Below are 18,232 nucleotides of genomic sequence, written 5' to 3' on the forward strand. Positions count from 1 at the left end.
TTTACCAGGCCTATGGAGACACAAGAGTGTTCAAGCCAGCCACCTTGTGGTTTTGGCATTCTTACTACTTCCTAGCCTCCTCCTTCCCAAATCAATTCAGCTTCTGGTTGCACAATGCGAATCTTGAATTAAAAGTGTATGGGAGATGCTGATCTCTTGAAGGAACTATGACGCCCTCCTTGGATGTCAGTGTGGTAGGGTTAGGGGATACATTAGAACATCTCAGCTTCTTAGAGTATGTTGTAAAGGCCCAATTCATGCAGCTGTTTATCTCTCTTGTGTTCCAGCCCTTTGCTCCTGCAAGTGAAGTCACTTAAGGAGGATTTACAGAAAGGTAGGGATTTTCTGATTTGGGTGCTCCTTAATGAGTGCAGTATAATCAGCCAATAGTGTTGTCTGCTGTCAATCAGCTCTCCATCTAGGGAGTGACAAGGTCTCTGTGAGATCTTTGCTGGGGTGACACAGCTGGAAGCCACCTTCTCTCAATCACCTAAGATTTCCTTCTTTTCGCAGAAACCATAAGTGTAGATCAGACTGTGGCACAGGTGTTCCGACTGAGACCTTACCAGGATGTCCATGTGAACGTTGTTGACCCAAAGGTATTTGTGGAACTGCCCTGAGGCATTTCCACCTGGTCTGGTTTCTAAGCATGTGGGGATTGTCTCCCAGCCCAAGTTGCAAAAGCAGGTTAATCTGCTCTGTGGAGGCATTTGAACACTTTTGCAAAGTTGCATTCTGCTGGTGTTCAGCAATTCTAGCAGGAGAGTAGCAGATCTTGGACTATGGCTGTATACTTCTTGCTGTAGGGCAGCCTGCCTTAGATGGATGCCTTTACATGCTCTCGAGTACTTTCCTCATCAGCAGCTACCTTGGGATGCCTCTGACCTCCTGCCCAGTGTCAACCAGCTTGCCTTAGGGGTGTGTCTATGGTATCTGCCATATAAATAATGCCACCTGTGACTTTACTTGCCCAGGGTAAGGGAGGGTTGGCACAACGAGAGCCACTAAGGACCTGGTAATGCAGTTGTTTTAAAATTTATTTAACAAGCTGCCTACTCAATTACAGGTGGTTTACATAAAATATAATCCAAAATATAAACAGACTATACAAATAGCAGGCATAATAAAGTCATCAAAATACAGTGAAAACTAACTGTTTTAAAAACTAGTATACTTAAGCTTAGCAGTTCTGCAATGGGGGTCATATATGCAGGTGCTTATGTGTCATAAAGCTTATTTTCTTTCATTTTTTTTGTAAACTGCTTTGAGGTTGTTGGAGTTTTTTAATCAAGCGCCGTATAAATTTTCTGAAATAAATAATAATAAATAATTTTTTTGCCAAGAAATGAAAAGTTCTCTTCAGCTAGGTGGGGAGATCAGGGGAGCTTGTGCTTGTAATCAAGAGCCTACAGATTTCAGTGCCAGGCCTCCACAGGAGCAGAATGGGGCTCTCAAACACCTTAGCCATCAAGCTTCTCTGCTCCCCTCCTCTTTAGGAAGTGACCCTTGATCTGGTGGAGCTGACGTTCAAGGATCAGTACATCGGGCGTGGGGACATGTGGCGTCTGAAGAAGAGCTTGGTGAGGGTCCTGCATCTAATCTGGGAGGGAAAGTGCTCTTTGTTCATTCTCAGATAGTGATGGGCTCGACTTGGGAATCTGAAGCTGCTGCTCTGTGCATAAACTGGACAAATACTGACATTCGAATTTGTTACAGGACTGGGGCAATGGGAGACAACTGTGAGGGTCAAACGGGGTGGGGAACATCAGGCCGAATACGGCCCCTTGAGTTCTTTGTCTGGCCCTCAGAACCCTACCCTAGACACGCCATTTTCCCAAGCTGCACACTTCACCAGCCCTGCCTGGCTTGAATGTGTCATTGAACTGTTATAATGTGCCTTCCTTGCCTAGATGGAGAGTTGTGGCTGTAAAAGCCTCCGGATTTGGCATGGCAGAAATGTGGCCTGCTGTACGAATGAGAGAATCGCAACTATTGCTCTGCCTACTTTTGTATTTGGCCCCACTCTACTCCCAACCACTGGCATGTAGCCCACAGGCAGTAAAAGGTTCTCACCACTAGTGTAGAATATGGGATATTTTTGGTTAGGGTCTGAGAGGATGGCAAAGAGAGGTGGGTTCTGGGCTGAAATAAGACATGGTAGGAATAGAGGGCAAGGAGATGAGGTGATAGCGGATGAGAGCTTTTGGGCCGTTCATAAGCATGTTTACAAATGCAGCCATGAGTGCTAGAAACCAGTTCCAACCCCCTCTCTGATGTGCTCAGGGATAAGAGGTATGAAGAGCAGTTGTCTCCTGCAAATTGACACTGCCTTGAGTTCTCATTCCCCCTCTTTTTCTCTTTTAAACCAAATGCCTGCTAGGTTGGCACGTGTGCCTATGTCACTCAGAAGGTGGAATTTGCAGGTATTCGGTGAGTATCCAGCCACACCCCACACATACCCTTTGCTCCCTCTCCACATCTCTCCCTCGCTCTCTCGGAAGAGCTTTCTTTAGAAATCTGACTGTGCAGGCAATGGTTATGTTGCCCCCAATAACACAGAACCGTAGAATTCTAGAGTTCAAAGGGACTTCTGGAGGTCCTCTGTCCCAACTCCCTGCTCGGTGCAGGAGCCTTGCAAATGCAGCATGTGCAGGGAACTTTTGGTCCTCCAGATGTTGCTGAACTACAATTCCCATCAGCCCCAGCAAGTGATGACAGAGGACCTCCAACATCTCTTCCAGCTCTAGAATTTTGTGGTTCCAGTTTTAAGCAGAGCCGTTTGTATGCACCAGATAAATTGATAAACTGAAATAATTGAAATACTTTATTGTCACTTGTACAACTTGTATACAGTGAGATTACACGAGCACCCCCCACTCAGCTCTCTTAGTCTTAATTCCCCTTGTTTACTGATGCACACCCACCAAACCTGAAAGTCAGTTGCCCTGTTGTTATCTTTTCATTCAGCAGCCTAACAGCCCGCTGATAGAAGCTGTTCTTTACCCTGTTGGTGTGACTAATCATGTTTCTATGTCTTCTGCTTTAATCAGGCTGATGATACCATCAAGTTAAACATTGAGTTGCAGCTCTAGTAACAGTATTTTGGAAATCAATGCAAACGTGCCCTTGAGGAGCTCTTGAGACTCATGCATGTTCCAGGAAGTTTTTAGTGTTTGATGTTCTATTGTTTTTTTACTGTTTTTTGTTGGGAGCTGCCCAGAGTGACTGGGGCAACCCCGTCAGATGGGTGGCATATAAATAATAACTTATGATGATGGTGATGCACCTAAAAAGGCACTTCCTTTTTTGTTAGCCCAGGGACAACGGTCAGGCCTGGCGCTCTCCTCTCCTGCCAATACAGCCCAGCCAGTAGCAACCCCAGTTTTCATGTCCACTGTTTCGGAATGTGATAACGGATTTTCTTTGCCTTTCTTCTAGTGCTCAAGCAGGCGAACTTTGGGTCAAAAGTGAGAAGGTCACGTGTGGCTACATCAGTGAAGACACCCGGGTAGGCCTCTTTATTCCCCACCCCAGAGTTTTCTCTCTCCCCTTTTCAAGTGTTTGTTCTACTCTATCAAGCAGCAGCTAGAGCAGTAGTTTTTGCTGTTTGTGTCTCTCTCTTGCAGGTTGTCTTCCGCTCAACCTCCGCCATGGTATATATCTTCATCCAGATGAGCTGTGAAATGTGGGATTTTGACATCTACGGTATGGAGAAATAGCCTTCCTGGAGATCTGCCTGTCCCACACCTGCTGTTAACACTGTGCCTCCATGAGAGCTAATCCCACCTTGTTCTAACCTTGATTGGGTCGACAAGCAATGAGTCATCTCTTGTGACCAGTCAACCATGGTTTGTTACTGCAAACCTTGGTTTGTTTTCCAGTTCTCTTGTGACTCTGTAGCTTGACAAGCATCTTGGGTGGGTGTGTCCAAACAACTCTGAGGTTGCTCTGATGAACCAGCTTCCACTGCAAATATGGCCCCTCTCCTGTTGAAAAAACACCTGGTGGGAGGATCGTAGGTTGCAGTGTCAATGCTCCTTTGAACAGAAATCACTCTTAGTCCCCGGACCCCTGTTTTGTTACTCTTCCCTTTGCAGGGGACCTTTACTTTGAGAAAGCTGTGAATGGTTTCCTCGCTGATCTCTTCACCAAGTGGAAGGTAACTTTCTATGTCTTCGGCTGTTGCAATGGAATAAAGGTGTGCTTTTTACTTTGTGACCTAGACTCATATTCAGGCCCGCTTGCAACTGGGGTAAGGAGGTGTTCCTACACTTCCTTACCCTCAATAGATACTTGAGCTTCCCCAAATGTAGATAAAACATAGCCCAGATAGGAGGTTCCTTGGTGGAAGTTGCTGCCTGGTTATGGGACAATTGGATCCAAAGGAGGAAGGGAAAAGGAACCTGGGGAGTCCACAGGATGCTGTAATGCAGGGAACGCCAATGTGAAGCTTACCTAGACATGTACTCCCAGCTCCCATCAGCTACAGCCAATGACTAAGGATGATGGGAGTTGTAGTCCCCCATCATCTGGGTGGCTGCAGGTTGGCAACCTCAGATTGTAGGACGTTGGAGGTACATAGCATAGCAAAAGATGTTTGTCCACTTGCTTAAATTTTTTTTGCGGAGAATTGTAGCGGTACTTCCAAAGAGACTTTGGATAAGTGACTTTCAAGTAAACGAAGAGCCATAACATTAGACGGTAAAGAGAAGTCCAGTCCTGTCTTGACATTTGTCAGGTTTCTGAATAGATACTCCTATAGACTGAGTTTTTATTGCATGTTCATTGCTGGATTTTTACTGTAAAGCAAATATTAAATAGCCTCATTTAGTGGCTGTAATGCGTTTACATTTTTCAGGCATGAGATCAGGGTTGCCTTCTGTAATGGTTGTAAGGGGTTACTTGTGCGTACGTTGCCTTCAGTTTTGGTTAGGTTGCCTGGACAACCGTGCCTTGGCTGACAGCCCACACTCCGTGGCCGGTCAGTCACTTGCAGAATCCGTCAGTGGGCGTTTCTTGAACCTCTTCCAGCATAAGAGCTGTTTGACACCAAGTCTCCTCCTACTTTCCCTGCGCGGGACTCGTCTGTGCAAGTAAGGGGAAGGCAGAGGCGTGTCCGCGCTCTCCCCGCTGGTCTCGGTTGAAGGGTCTTGGAGACCTCTCTCCGAATCCGCCATCTCCCTCCCTTCTCTACCGGTGTTACGCTGAATTCCTTCCCCTCTGCTGGTCCCCTCTCCTGCATCGCTTTGGAGCCTTGCCTCCTCCTCTTGCTCCGATGTCAGTTCCCTGACACCTTCCATTCAGCTTTCTAGAGAAGAAGCTGTAATTGTTGTTTGGGGGAGAGAGTTGCCCTGTGTGTGCTTGGAAATGCCCTTGCCCTGGTAACATTTTCCTCAGAAAAGCTGTTCATAAAGCCTTAGGTTATGTCAGGAGGTGTTAGACTCTAACATGGTGTCAGATTCCTCCGACATGGAGCCTGTCCTCATGGTTAGGTCATTCTTCATTGAGACCAAGACCGAAGCAGCATCACCATTGATTGAAACAGCTGTTTGTGTGTATGTGCATGCGCATGCAAGGGGGTCCCATGAGGGCTGTGACTGAAGCTTTGTGCAGAACATTCACCTCCTCCCTTTCCTCTTGGTCAGGAGAAGAACTGCAGCCATGAAGTGACTGTGGTCCTGTTTTCTAGGACGTTCTATGATGCAAAATCCTTGAGTGAGTAGCTACAAGATAAATGTTTCTTTTCCTCCTTGCTTGTAAGGGTGCTGACATCTTCTTGCCTCTGTTCCTCTCTGGGACTTCCCTCTGTGTCTCCCACGCCCTCCGAGCTTTGAGCTGTTGCCTCAATCACTACTCTGTGTGGCGGAAAGCGATGGTTGTACTTGGTGGGTGTCTGGGGCAAGTGCTTCTGCAAGGAGTTGTATTACCATACTTTTCCGTGTATAAGACGCCCCCCCCATGTATAAGACACCCCCTATTTTGGGGGACTCAAATTTAAGAAAATGTGGGGAGATGGCTCAGATTTGTTGAGCTTTTTTTAGGGGGGGGGTTGCCAAAAAACTGCCTCTCATTTGTCCCCTCGCTGGCAGAAGCTGCCAATCGCCCACCCAATTGCCGCAGCGTCAGCCAATCAACACCAGCCCTTGACACAGCAACTAATAACACAACCAATAGCCACTGACAGCAACCAATCAAATGTCCACCCTATGCACTATCCATGTATAAGACGACCACCATTTTTTAGCATAATTTTTAAATAAAAAAACCCAAGTCTTATACATGGAAAAGTATGGCACTTTGAATATTGCTGGTCTGCAGAGAGGGGGGCTTGGGACAGATGCCTTTTGGGTGCTTTGGGGATGGTCTTTACATCTTGCTGCTGTCTCTTGTAGATGAATTTCCAGAGACACAGCGTGCCTCAATTCAGCAAGATCATGAAGGAAGATTCTATGAAGATTTTTACAAGTAGGTTTCCCATGTGGTCCTTCCATTGAGTATCTGTGGTCCATTTCCAGGTGTGTGTGTGTGAGAGAGAGAGAGACAGAGAGAGAGATATGCACAAACACACGCATATCACCCCTCATAATTGTTCTAGTAACCTATATGGGGAAAACATGGCAGTTGCTAAAGAACTGGAAGAATTCCATTCCTTTTCAACAATTGTTTTTTCTAAGCTAAAACCTGATGTGTCTATGTTTATGCAGGGAGTAACTGTTATGTCTTACTCTACAGTATCCCAGAAGTTTTGTAAGCATCCTAAGAAATCTGTATTATGCAACTGAAATGTTTAATTTGGAAACTGACGGTTGGCTACAAAATAGACAACTTTTGTACTATTTTGGAGGGCGAGGAGGATATAGATTGGGGTCCTTGAGGGACAGCAAAAGCTCCAGGACTGAAAGTTTTTGCTGAGATGTTTCTTAAATTTTAGTAGAAACTGCAGGTGCTTGGGGTTTTTTGCCTCATAACCTTGAGGACTAAAAACCTGCCGCTATCCTGGGGAATTTCCCCTGTATTGCAAGATGCTGAATTCCTGTTTGCAGATGTCTTTGTTTGGCTTACATATTAGTATCTTGTAAAGCAGCATTTGGATAAGTCCATTTTCCTAACTCTAAGCTCCCACAGGGAGGAGAGGGCTATCGATGGTTATTTGCCATGATGGCTGTGCTTCTGAGTACCAGTCACTGAAATCCACAGGCAGGGAGAGGGCTGGATTAGGTGGGCCATTGGCCTGATCCAGCAGGCTCTCCTTGCTCCCTTCCCTTTCCATCCTTAAGTCCTTACATTATCTGTAAAGGATTGTGCTGGTTCAGTTTCTCTCCTACTCAGTCCCAGCGCTTTCTTACAGGGTGGTGGTTCAGAACGAAAGACGAGAGGAGTGGACATCGTTGCTTGTGACCATTAAGAAACTTTTCATCCAGTACCCTATCCTGGTGCGTTTGGAGCAGGCAGGTAGGGCAATCTTACTATTTTTACTATATTATTCCTGATGGTGGTTATTAGAATTTCAAAAAAGGTAGTATTCTAGATCCGGCGTTAGTCAGAGCAATGAAAATAATAATAATATAATAATAATAATTTATTATTTATACCCCGCCCATCTGGCTGAGTTTCCCCAGCCACTCTGGGCGGCTTCCAGTCAAGTGTTAAAAACAATACAGCATTAAATATTAAAAACTTCCCTAAACAGGGCTGCCTTAGATGTCATTTAAAGAGAAGATAGCTGCTTATTTCCTTCACATCTGAAGGGAGGGCGTTCCACAGGGCGGGCGCCACTACCGAGAAGGCCCTCTGTCTGGTTCCCTGTAACCTCACTTCTCGCAGTGAGGGAACCGCCAGAAGGCCCTCGGTGCTGGATCTCAGTGTCCGAGCTTAACGATGGGGGTGGAGACGCTCCTTCAGGTATACAGGACCAAGGCCGTTTAGGGCTTTAAAGGTCAGCACCAACACTTTGAATTGTGCTCGGAAACGTACTGGGAGCCAATGCAGATCTCTCAGGACCGGTGTTATGTGGTCTCACCGGCCACTCCCAGTCACCAATCTAGCTGCTGCATTCTGGATTAGTTGTAGTTTCCGGGTCACCTTCAAAGGTAGCCCCACGTAGAGCGCATTGCAGTAGTCCAAGCAGGAGATAATTAGAGCATGCACCACTCTGGCAAGACAGTCCGTGGGCAGGTAGGGTCTCAGCCTGCGTACCAGATGGAGCTGGTAGACAGCCGCCCTGGACACAGAATTAACCTGCACCTCCATGGACAGCTGTGAGTCCAAAATGACTCCAATACTCTTGGAACTTGTCACAAGGCAGCCTTCCCCAAACTTTGGGCCCTCCAGATATTGTGAACTGCAATTTCCATCAGCCCCAGCCGCCACAGAGATTCTTTTATCAGCCATGGCAAAATACAGCAATGCTGTCTTGGGTTGATGGGAGTTGTAGTCCAAATGTCGCAATAGGCCTTGAGGGGGGCCACATAGGTGTGCAGCATGCACCAGGGTTGTTGTTTTTTTAATTCTTCTACTGTGTATCGACATGGTCATTCAATTCTGTAGTTTTTAAACTGTGTCTGTACTTGACTAGGAGCCCTAGGAAAAGGAATGCTGAAGGGTGGGGTGGAAAGGGAGTGATGGAAAGCTGCAGTGATGCCCCCCCCCAACTTGGATGGCTTTGATTTTCATTTAATTTATTTTTATTAAAATATTTATAAATTGCACTTGGGTGTAAAATATCACAAGGTGGCGTGCAACCTAAAAAACCCTGGTGAAAGCAGTTATAAAATATCAAAACACGCCAGCAAAAGCTGGGATTAAACAAATCCCTTCCGGTGTCGAAAGCAGCATGGCTCTTTGAATATCAGCTGCTGAGAATCACTGTTGGGAAGAGCGCTGCTGCTGCTGCTGCTGCTGTGCTTATGGGCTTCCCAGAAGAGACATCTGGTCTTCCGCAGTGAGAACAGGATGCTAGATTATATGGGCCTCCTTTGGCCTGTTCCAGCTCTCCTCATGCTCCTAATTCATCAGGGAAATAAATAATAAAAATGGGCTTCAAATATTATAGCTGACTATCTCTTTCTCCTTTGTAATTAACCCTCTAGAGGGCTTTCCTCCAGGGTACAATTCCACCTCCGCTCAAGGAAATTATTTGGAAGCCATAAACCTCTCCTTCAATGGTGAGTAGAGGGGAAAACATCTTGTACCACTCTAGCACTAAGGAGCCATCTGTACACCGGCAGTGACCGGGCTTCTCCTCACACAAATGTCATCTGTTCTTACAGGATAGATTGGATTGGAAAGGCCAGTAACTAGCACAGTTCTGACTTAGGGGATAATTCAGTGGCATTCAAAGTTTCTGTCTTCAGGGGGATTTCTACCTTGTTGATTTATCTGCCAAGGGAACCCTGAGCATTTGGAAAGGAATTCCTTTCATGCTGCTGAGGACTCTTGTTTCTATTTCTAGTGCACATGCTCTGTGACTTTAGGACGCTAGCCTAGCCTGGTGGGTTGTGAACTGAGAGTGACCAATAGGAGGCACCCAGTACTTACCTGAGTCTACACCAACCTTCCCCAATCTGGTGCCCTCTGGGCTACAGCTTTCATCAGCCCCAGCCAGCGTGGCAACTTTGCCTGTGTCTCACAAACAGCCCCCAATCCTCTTCTGTACATAAACACACACACACACTTTTTTGGGTTGGTGGTGAATGACCTTGGAAATGCAGGAGGGGATTTTTTTGACCCACCTCTAGTATAACTGCTGAGGGTCTTCATTAGTGAAAACAGCAGATTCTTGACTCCAACGGATTGAATATCCAGTTCAGGACTTTTTAACTGTCTCATACAAGTTTCTGTAAGCTGGTAAACTGCACGTTGTTGTTGTTGTTGACCTGCCTTCACCCTAAGGTCCCAGGTCCTCAATTAAAACTCAGTATTAAAAAAAGCTTAAAGTACCTTACAAAGTTCACATCTGAACTTTTAGGAAGCTGTCATGGATGAGAGCAAATTGTCCCTTGATAAGCATATTATGTGTAAAAAATTGCATGCTCCTTTGCTTCTGACTTTTCCTGCTTTTAGTGTTTGACAAGCATTACATCAATCGAAACTTTGACCGGACGGGGCAGATGTCCGTAGTCATCACGCCTGGTGTGGGAGTCTTCGAAGTGGACCGGCTCCTCATGATCTTGACCAAGCAGCGCATGATAGATAATGGTAAAATGGTCTTAGCGGCAGGCGGTGGGAAAGGGCTGTGTAGTTCAGTGGGGAGAGTAGCCTCTTTGCAAGCAAAACCTCCCCGGTGGCATTTTCCAGGGAGGACCTGGGAAGAAGAAAGACTCCTTGCCTGTAACCCTGGAGAGTGGCTCCCTGCTGATGTCCACCAGATGTGGGGGCCCTTCTCCAGATGTTGTTGGGCTCCAGTTCCCATCAGGCCCTGCAGCCAGCATGGCCAGTGATAAGGGATGGTGATGAGAGCCGCAGTGCAGCAACATCTGCTTCTCCATTGCTGGGGACGCTGAGCTGGATGGGCAAGCAGCCTGACTGCTGCATAAGGCAGTTCCTATCTGTGTTCTTTCTCACTTTAGAGCACCTCCAAAATGTAGAGATGACCTCTTTTTTTTAGGCATAGCGTTGAGAGTTGGGCCCTTTGGAAAACGTGAAATCCTTTTGTTTAAGAAGTGTCTTAAGTGATGGGTAACCAAGCGGGAAAGCTTTTCATTGATGGTCTCTGAGTGGCAAGGGGAGGCGCCAAATCCAAGCTCTCCCCTCTCTGCTGTGGACCTTCCTTGGCCAGCACCAGGACAGCACGTGGCTATTAACAAACTCATCTTCCTCACCCTGCTTTGCTTGCTTCTGTAGGGATTGGGGTGGACTTGGTGTGCATGGGAGAGCAGCCCCTCCACGCTGTGCCCCTCTTCAAGGTAAGGCCCGTGGGGTCATATGCCTGTTTTCTTTCTTCCTCCTCCACCTCTGCCGCACCTGCCTGCTAGCTGTTTCCCTCCTCCAGCTGATTCTTGTGCCAGAATAAATCCAACCAATTAAATAGAAAGCCATAATTCTGTTTCTACACTACCGGCTCTTCAATTAAAGCACATCCTCTAGTAAGGGTACATAGGGAAATAAAAGGGAGTGGAGGTGGGGGCGGCAGGAAGGAAAAGGTATGGGAAAGGATCAAAGTGCTGAACACCTGCACCTGCCTAATTACCAAAAGCCAGGCTTGTCTCCAGGATGCTTGTTAGCCTCTATCTTTCTCCAGACTATTGAGGATTAGGAACTTCTCACTCCTAAATCAGACTCCCTCAACATGGTGCTGTTCAGATGTTTGGGGCTATAAATCTCATCTGCTCCAGCTAGCTTGGCTGTATGATTCCCAGGACTGGTGGTAGTGCAAAGCATCTGGGGGGCACCAGGTTGGGGGAAGGCTGTTTTAAATGAAGGCTAGAAATCTCTGGACCACCGGCTTCTGGGTTGAATCCAACGACATCACTTCATAAGCAGAATGATTTCTGCTCCCATAACGTAACTTCTCCTCCCTCCTGTACTGTCCCAGATCTGCTCCATGGGGGTAAGGGAACCCTCAGGGCATATATGGGGGGGTGCAAGGGGGGTGCTGTGGGGAGAAGAGGGAGAGACAGTTCTGCTGGATTCATGGCTTCTTTGGCTGCAACCCTCTGTATCCGGTGCCAGATTCCTTTCTTGCAACCGTCCATTACTGTGGATTCCCATAATGCAGTACAAACTAGCTGCAAAAAGCATCCAGTTAACATGATGCCTTTTCCAAACTCTTCTTCTCTTAGCTACACAATCGCTGCAGTCCTGGGGACTCTCGCTTGGGAGATGACTACAATATACCACACTGGATAAACCATAGGTACGTGTTTGAAGTTGGAACTGTTGCAGCCAAGGCTCCACCTTGGACAATGCTCACATGGGTCTTCGCTCTCTGCTTTTGATACTTGGGAATTCTCTCTGCTCTCCCTCCCCTCTCAGACCTCAGCCCTGGGCAGTCTTGTCCTCAGCCTCCACTGAGTCTGCTCTGGTGTTGCTTCGAAAGCCTGTATAGGTGTTTCCTGCATTGCTTTTCTCCTTAAAACATGGAAGGGGGTTACTTTTGTTTCCCCCTAATTGTTACATGTGAATCCGAGATTGTGGGTTACAACAAACTGTGGCTAGTTTAACAAGCCAGATCCAGAAACCATGGTCTGAAGTTGAACTGTTTTGAACATGGTCAGTTTGTTGTAACCTGCAGCCTTTGGTTTATTAATATCAGGTTGGAGATGAAATGCTACCACCGAGTCAGACAGGAGATGGAGTGAATGTGCAAACCTGAGTCTCCCTTGGGCTTGATCCAGTTTGTGTGTGTAGTCGCTAAACCATGGTTTAGTGTTACATGAAAACAAAGCCATTGTCTTTCTACTTCCCTTTTCCAGTTTCTACACCTCCAAAAGCCAGCTCCAGTGTAACAGCTTCACTCCACGGATCAAACTGGCTGCCAGGAAAGTAAGTGGGCTCTGTGAAGACAGGGCTACCAACCTTTGGGGGGGGGCAGTGGGCACATTAGGAAGTTGCACCAGTCACTAAACAGCTGTGTAAAAGAAGGATGAGCTAGGACTAGCAGGAAGAGCAAACCGTCTCTCATGCCTTGTTGATTTTTGAGGGGCTATTTACTGAGACCTTTTGTGGGCGCCATAGGAAGTACTGGTGGGCTCACTGACACCTGTGGGTCCTACTTTGGCCGTTTCTGATAGAAGAGCATTTTCCTTGACTCACTTCCTCTCCCCACACCCTTTAGCCAAGTCATGTTGTCATAGTGAGCAGATTTACAAGTTCTGCATTGGTATGGGGGGGGGTGTCCCCTCAGCCTTCAGGGGTGATCTTTATTCATTTACTTTGGCTGATGCATGAAATGCAGCAGATGCTTCTCTGTAAAAATGCAGTCGCCACAGGCAATTTCAACCTTGCACAATTGAAAGCTGGCTGGTTGATGTTGCGTGAAATAATTGTGTTCAAGGTGGAGACCTTAAAAGCTCCATTTGCACCAGGTTTTCCCAGCACAGAAATTACTTTTAAGCTCTGCACCGAGCTTACTGGGCTCTAGGAATCTTTTTCTCGACCTTGCTTGAAAAGTAAGTGACAAAGACACATGAGAGCAGAAGCAACAATGCAGGCTGGGAAGTGCTGGGACTGCACAATTATTTGGGCCTACTAAAGTTATTCAGGCCTAACTGCTAAGTCACTCTGACATGTGACTTAGCAGCCATTTTCTCTCTGTGTTCTCTGTACGATTTCAGTCAGAGGCAGTCTGCCTCAGTTGTGAGGAATATGTAATCCCAGTCAAACTTTTTAGAACCATGTTGTTTATGAACAAGTTTATTTTAACTCAGTAAAGCTCTTATTATTTAAAACTCTGCATTATTAATTTACGCTGCGCGTCAGTAGTCGCATGGAGGTAGTTCATATGGAACATGCCCCCCCAATGCATTTGTACTGTAGGCTTTTAAAACAGTAAGAGTTCACCAAGCACTTCAATGTGAGATATTGCAGGGGGTGCATTGGGTGACTGCATGAATTGTCAGAATATTCCTGGTCTGAATCTTAACGCTTGTAATGCAGTGACCGTTCCATGGCCCAAACTAACTTAAGTTTCCAATGCTTTCTTTCCTTTGCCATTTTTCGTGCCGCTTGGATTCCAGCCGCAGAGTGAAAAACTGAAAAGCAGCAGGGATGCCTGTGAGTAGTCATCCCAGGTTGTTTTTGTGAAAGGGTCCTACCTCCATTGATCGTTGACAGATTGGATTTATATCCTCCAAGGTGGCAGACACATTTCTCCTCCTTCCCATTTTATCTTCGCAACAACCCTGCAAGACAGGTTCAGCTGAGAGGCAGTGAACCGGCAGTGAGCTTTGTGGTTGAGTGGGGATTTGAACCCTGGTCTCCCAGGTCCCAGTCTAACACCCTAACCACTACTCCATGCTGGCTGTTAGAGGCAGTCAATGCCTCTGAGCACCCATTGCTGGGAATCCCAGGTGGGGAGATAGCTGCTGTTGCTTTCAGGTCCTGCTTCCAAAGAGGCATCTGGTTGGCCACTAGGAGACCAGGAAATTGGACCACATAGGTCACCTTTCATCTCTACCAGCAGGGGATTTTTTTTTTATTAAAGATTTTCTTGATTTACAAAAATCTCATGTCTCTCATATTTTTTCCCCATGTAACATTTTTACAAATCAGTTTCTTTTCTTTTTTTAAAAAAAAGATTTTTATTGATACAACAAGAAAAAAGAAAAAAAACACAAATACTGAATTACACACAAGAATAACCATAGACACATAATTTTCTTAGCAAACAATAAAACATATGTTGGTCTTAACACTAAAGACCCATCTATTCCATATTTCAATTTCATATTACTTATTGCCAATACACACTTTTATCATAATTAAACTTATTCTTAGTGTATCTAATTTTTTATATTTATCTTGCAACTATTACTGAAGTTCCTTGAATGCTGCAACAGAATTTTACAAATCAATTTCATTTGTTGAGACATTAGGAAGAAAAGGGGAAAAGAGGTGGGGGGGGGGAGATGGGTGGGGTGGGTTCGGGTGGCGATGTTTCTATTTTACTTACTACATGTAGGGTTTGGTGTCAGCGTGGCTTGTGCAGGTTCTTTGCTGTTCACTTGTGTTCCTTTGGTGGTGAGAGAGGTTGGGGTTGGCCTAGGGTGTGGTTGTTCATTTGTGGTGGGCTGTGGTGGTCTTTGTTTTCATGTGTGAGTGGGGTGGGTGGGTGTTTTGGATCAGGTTAGCCATATTGATTTGTATACTGTTGGTAGATTTTTGTCATTGCCTTGTTGGGCTGTGTATGTGATAAAGGGGAGCCATACCGGGGTGAAGGTGTCTTCTTCTGTTTGTCAGCCGGGGAAATTCTTGCGCTGATATTATGCCGTTTTGCCCAAGAATGGAGACCAGGTTCTTAAAAGCTGCCCCAGTCAATAACGTGCTGTTACTGCCTTCCAGCTTTGGGAGCCCCGAAAGAGACAGAGAACGCTCTCCCCATCCAAGTGGATTACGATGGTTACGACGCCCAGGTTTTCCGTCTGCCGGGGCCTTCCAGAGCTCAGCGTTGTCCCATCTTCAGGTAAAGAAGCTTGTGAGGCAACGAGCCAAATTGGATGGTGTGCTAGTGAGCCATTACCACAATATTAAGAATCTGGAGCAGCCTTTGCAAAGGAGGGAGCGTAGATCAACACACACACACACACACACACACACACACACACCCTTCTCCATCAGCTTCACACTTCTGCTGGACCTCCAGCCTGTATCTGCTGTTTTAACCATGAGCTCCATCAAAGCACACCTGGAAAATGGTTTCCCGCTGTATCTTCCCATGGATTTTTTCCCCCATTTCTTCTTCTTTTTTTTAAAAAAAACCTTCATAATCAGCTTACTGTGATTGGTTAATTCGGGGGTGAGGAACCTTTTTTACTCTGAGGGCCACATTTCCTTCCGGGCAGCTTGCTTGAGGGCCATGTGCAGAGAAGCAAATGCTACATTTGTCAATGTAGGCTTATTTCTGAACACTTAACACCATCAGAGTTTTCAGCACATCTCAGGCAGGCAAAAATGCTTAGGCTGCAAAGCAGGGCCCGCGTGGCCTGGGGAGCATTCCAAGGGCCAGGTAGAGATCCCGTGAGGGCCGCATTTGGGCCCCAGGCCTGAGGTTCCCCACCCAAGTTAAGTGACAAAAGGTCTGTGTGACATGACTGGAGCTGGGCCTCTGCCCTCCCTTCTACCTCGTGCTTTTTGCCAGCAGGTCCGTCCGGGAACGAGAGAGCCGCCCCCGGAAGAGCTCCAGCTCCTACGATGTCTCCTGCAGCCCTTCCCTGCAGAGCCGACCTCTGCCCCCGGAAGAGGTGAGGAGCCAAGCCTCGGACGACAGCTCCCTGGGCAAGATCTCCAACATCCTGATGATCCCCCGCCAGCACCTCCACCTCCAGTACGAAGTCAGCAGCTCGTTGGGCTACACCAGCACCCGAGGTCAGGATGAGGCCTGATGTGAAGTGGGAGCATTTCATTCCTTTTGAACATATCGCCATTTCATTTCTTACTGTGGATTATTTCATTAGACGTTGCCTGCGTGTATCACCTCCCAAAACATACAGGTTTCAGAAAAAAGAACATATTTTTTAAGGGGGAAGGCGGCAATTGAAATAAAAAATTACACAGGCAATCTTCATTTTGCATGGAGGTTACATTCTGGACCCTGTGCGCGTTGGCAGAGCAAGCATAAGCCTGCTCTGCCCCTTTTCGTATCCTTACGAGGTTTTTCTGCTACTTCTGGGTTCGGAGCTGTGCACATGTGCACAATTGTGCATCATTCAGACATGCCTAAACCGGTCATTGCCTGTAATTGTTTTGGTTCAGACCATGGAACCCTTTACAATGATAGACAACACATCCTTTCCCTTTTAGAATGCTTTATTATCAAATCAGTAAATTTCATAGTTGCATCCTATATTTCTTTATTGGCAATTATGACAACTTATCCTTTTCTTATAAAAAACCTCCCTTACTTTTCCTTTCATTTCTCTCCCCCCCCAAAAAAAAAACCTGTTGTAGATTGTTCTGAACTGTCCCCAGAGAGACCTCCTCACTTCCTGAGCCAGCCTTCATCCCCTTGGCTCATGGCACCCCTTCTATCTCATCTGCTCCGTCTTAAGTGCCCTTGTCCTCCTCCTCCTCCAAATAACAGCACGTGGAGTCGGTGGCCTACTTCTCTGAACCACTTATCAAATCATTTAAGGAGGTCAGCTTAGTTGGGGAGCCCCTTGGGGACCCCCCCCCCTTACAGCCTCAAACTGTGGAAAAATTAGTGGCTGTTTTCCCAAGTGGATTTACTGTCTTATCATAGCTGCTGCTTTTTTTTCTTTTTCTTTTTTTAAGGATCTCCCTTTTAAAACATCCCTGTGAGGTCCAGAGTTCTCAGGGGTTAGGTAGGGAGCTGGACTTATCTAGAAGGACTTTAGGATTCAGGGGACCTTGAGCAAGGTGGTTGTTTCTCAGCTTCAGGTACCGAAAGCCTCACCGTGACATTTTGAAGGCAAAAAAATAGAGAGAGAAGACGCTAAAGATCTTGTTTCTTGCCACTACTTTCAGTTTAATTGTTGGTTATTGTAATTGTGCATTTATTTTAATCTTTTGCAAGCTGATTTGGGTGGCTCCCTTTTGGAGGAGGTAAATAGAGTTCACATTTGTGCATGCATACACATCGTCATCTAATAACTGGCCTGAAATCAGAGAACTTTGATTTAAAAAGTCATTTGTGGACAGCCAAAGAACTGCCTGTGTTAAGACTGGTGCTTTCACTAAAATAATTCTGATTAAGTTAATTCATTGAATTGGTTCAAAAGTATCTGAATTGCCCCTGCGAGTAGTTCCTATGTTTTCCAGGTAAAGTGAACATGAATTAAGTTCCCTTTGCAGTGGACCTTTCTGTGATTTTAAATTCAGTTTTGTAGCCATTGCTTTTACCATTTTTACCTGTTTGAAGAGTTATGCTGCTGTGTAAGCTTAAAGGTTACAAGGAAAAATAAATACAACAATCATTCATGTTTAATAAGAATAGAAAAAAAAGACGCTAAAGAACACTAAGTAATTAAACAGCACCCTCTGGACTTAATGATTTTTCTTATTTCATAAAATTGCTTTTTTAAAAAAACCTTGGTTTGTTAAAAACTAACAAACCTCAAAGCAGTTTAAGATCATTAGTAAAAACAATATAAATGTTCAGAAAGTTAAAACCAGCAATAAACTGAAAGCACATCAGCCATTCTAGACATCTGGGTAGGCTCAATAGGCAGGGAGTTCCAAACTGGAGGTGCCGCCATACTAAAACATAGATGAACTTGGGTACAGTGGTGCCCCGCAAGACGAATGCCTCGCAAGACGGAAAACGCGCTAGACGAAAGGGTTTTCCGTTTTGGAGGTGCTTCGCAAAACGAATTTCCTATGGGCTTGCTTTGCAAGACAAAAATGTCTTGCGAGTTCCTGCGGGTTTTTTTCCCTCCCCCCCCTTTTTCTAAGCCGCTAAGCCGCTTATCAGCTGAGCCGCTAAGCCGCTTATCAGCTGATCCGCTAAGCCGCTTATCAGCTGATCCGCTAAGCCGCTTATCAGCTGATCCGCTAAGCCGCTTATCAGCTGATCCGCTAAGCCGCTTATCAGCTGATGCGCTAAGCCGCTAATAGC

The 18,232-nt window shown here is 46.0% G+C and overlaps 1 protein-coding gene across 7 annotated transcripts in view; it reads left to right on the top strand.

Moving 5' to 3' along the window:
• DEPDC5 (DEP domain containing 5, GATOR1 subcomplex subunit) overlaps positions 1-18,232 on the top strand; it is a 54,254-nt gene that overhangs the window by 2,221 nt on the left and 33,801 nt on the right. For all 7 annotated transcript variants that reach the window (XM_079956356.1, XM_079956361.1, XM_079956360.1 and 4 more), the window contains exons 4-21: positions 288-334; positions 514-599; positions 1,497-1,580; positions 2,381-2,430; positions 3,439-3,508; positions 3,627-3,705; positions 4,098-4,159; positions 5,646-5,715; positions 6,393-6,465; positions 7,349-7,452; positions 9,090-9,164; positions 10,063-10,197; positions 10,843-10,904; positions 11,781-11,854; positions 12,414-12,483; positions 13,677-13,713; positions 15,001-15,121; positions 15,800-16,023. In XM_079956356.1, the coding sequence (XP_079812482.1) occupies positions 288-334; positions 514-599; positions 1,497-1,580; positions 2,381-2,430; positions 3,439-3,508; positions 3,627-3,705; positions 4,098-4,159; positions 5,646-5,715; positions 6,393-6,465; positions 7,349-7,452; positions 9,090-9,164; positions 10,063-10,197; positions 10,843-10,904; positions 11,781-11,854; positions 12,414-12,483; positions 13,677-13,713; positions 15,001-15,121; positions 15,800-16,023 (1,523 nt within the window). The remainder of the gene's footprint in view (positions 1-287; positions 335-513; positions 600-1,496; positions 1,581-2,380; positions 2,431-3,438; positions 3,509-3,626; positions 3,706-4,097; positions 4,160-5,645; positions 5,716-6,392; positions 6,466-7,348; positions 7,453-9,089; positions 9,165-10,062; positions 10,198-10,842; positions 10,905-11,780; positions 11,855-12,413; positions 12,484-13,676; positions 13,714-15,000; positions 15,122-15,799; positions 16,024-18,232) is intronic.

The sequence above is a fragment of the Podarcis cretensis genome (genome assembly GCF_951804945.1).
Source record: "Podarcis cretensis genome assembly, chromosome: 16".
Lineage (NCBI taxonomy): Eukaryota > Metazoa > Chordata > Lepidosauria > Squamata > Lacertidae > Podarcis > Podarcis cretensis.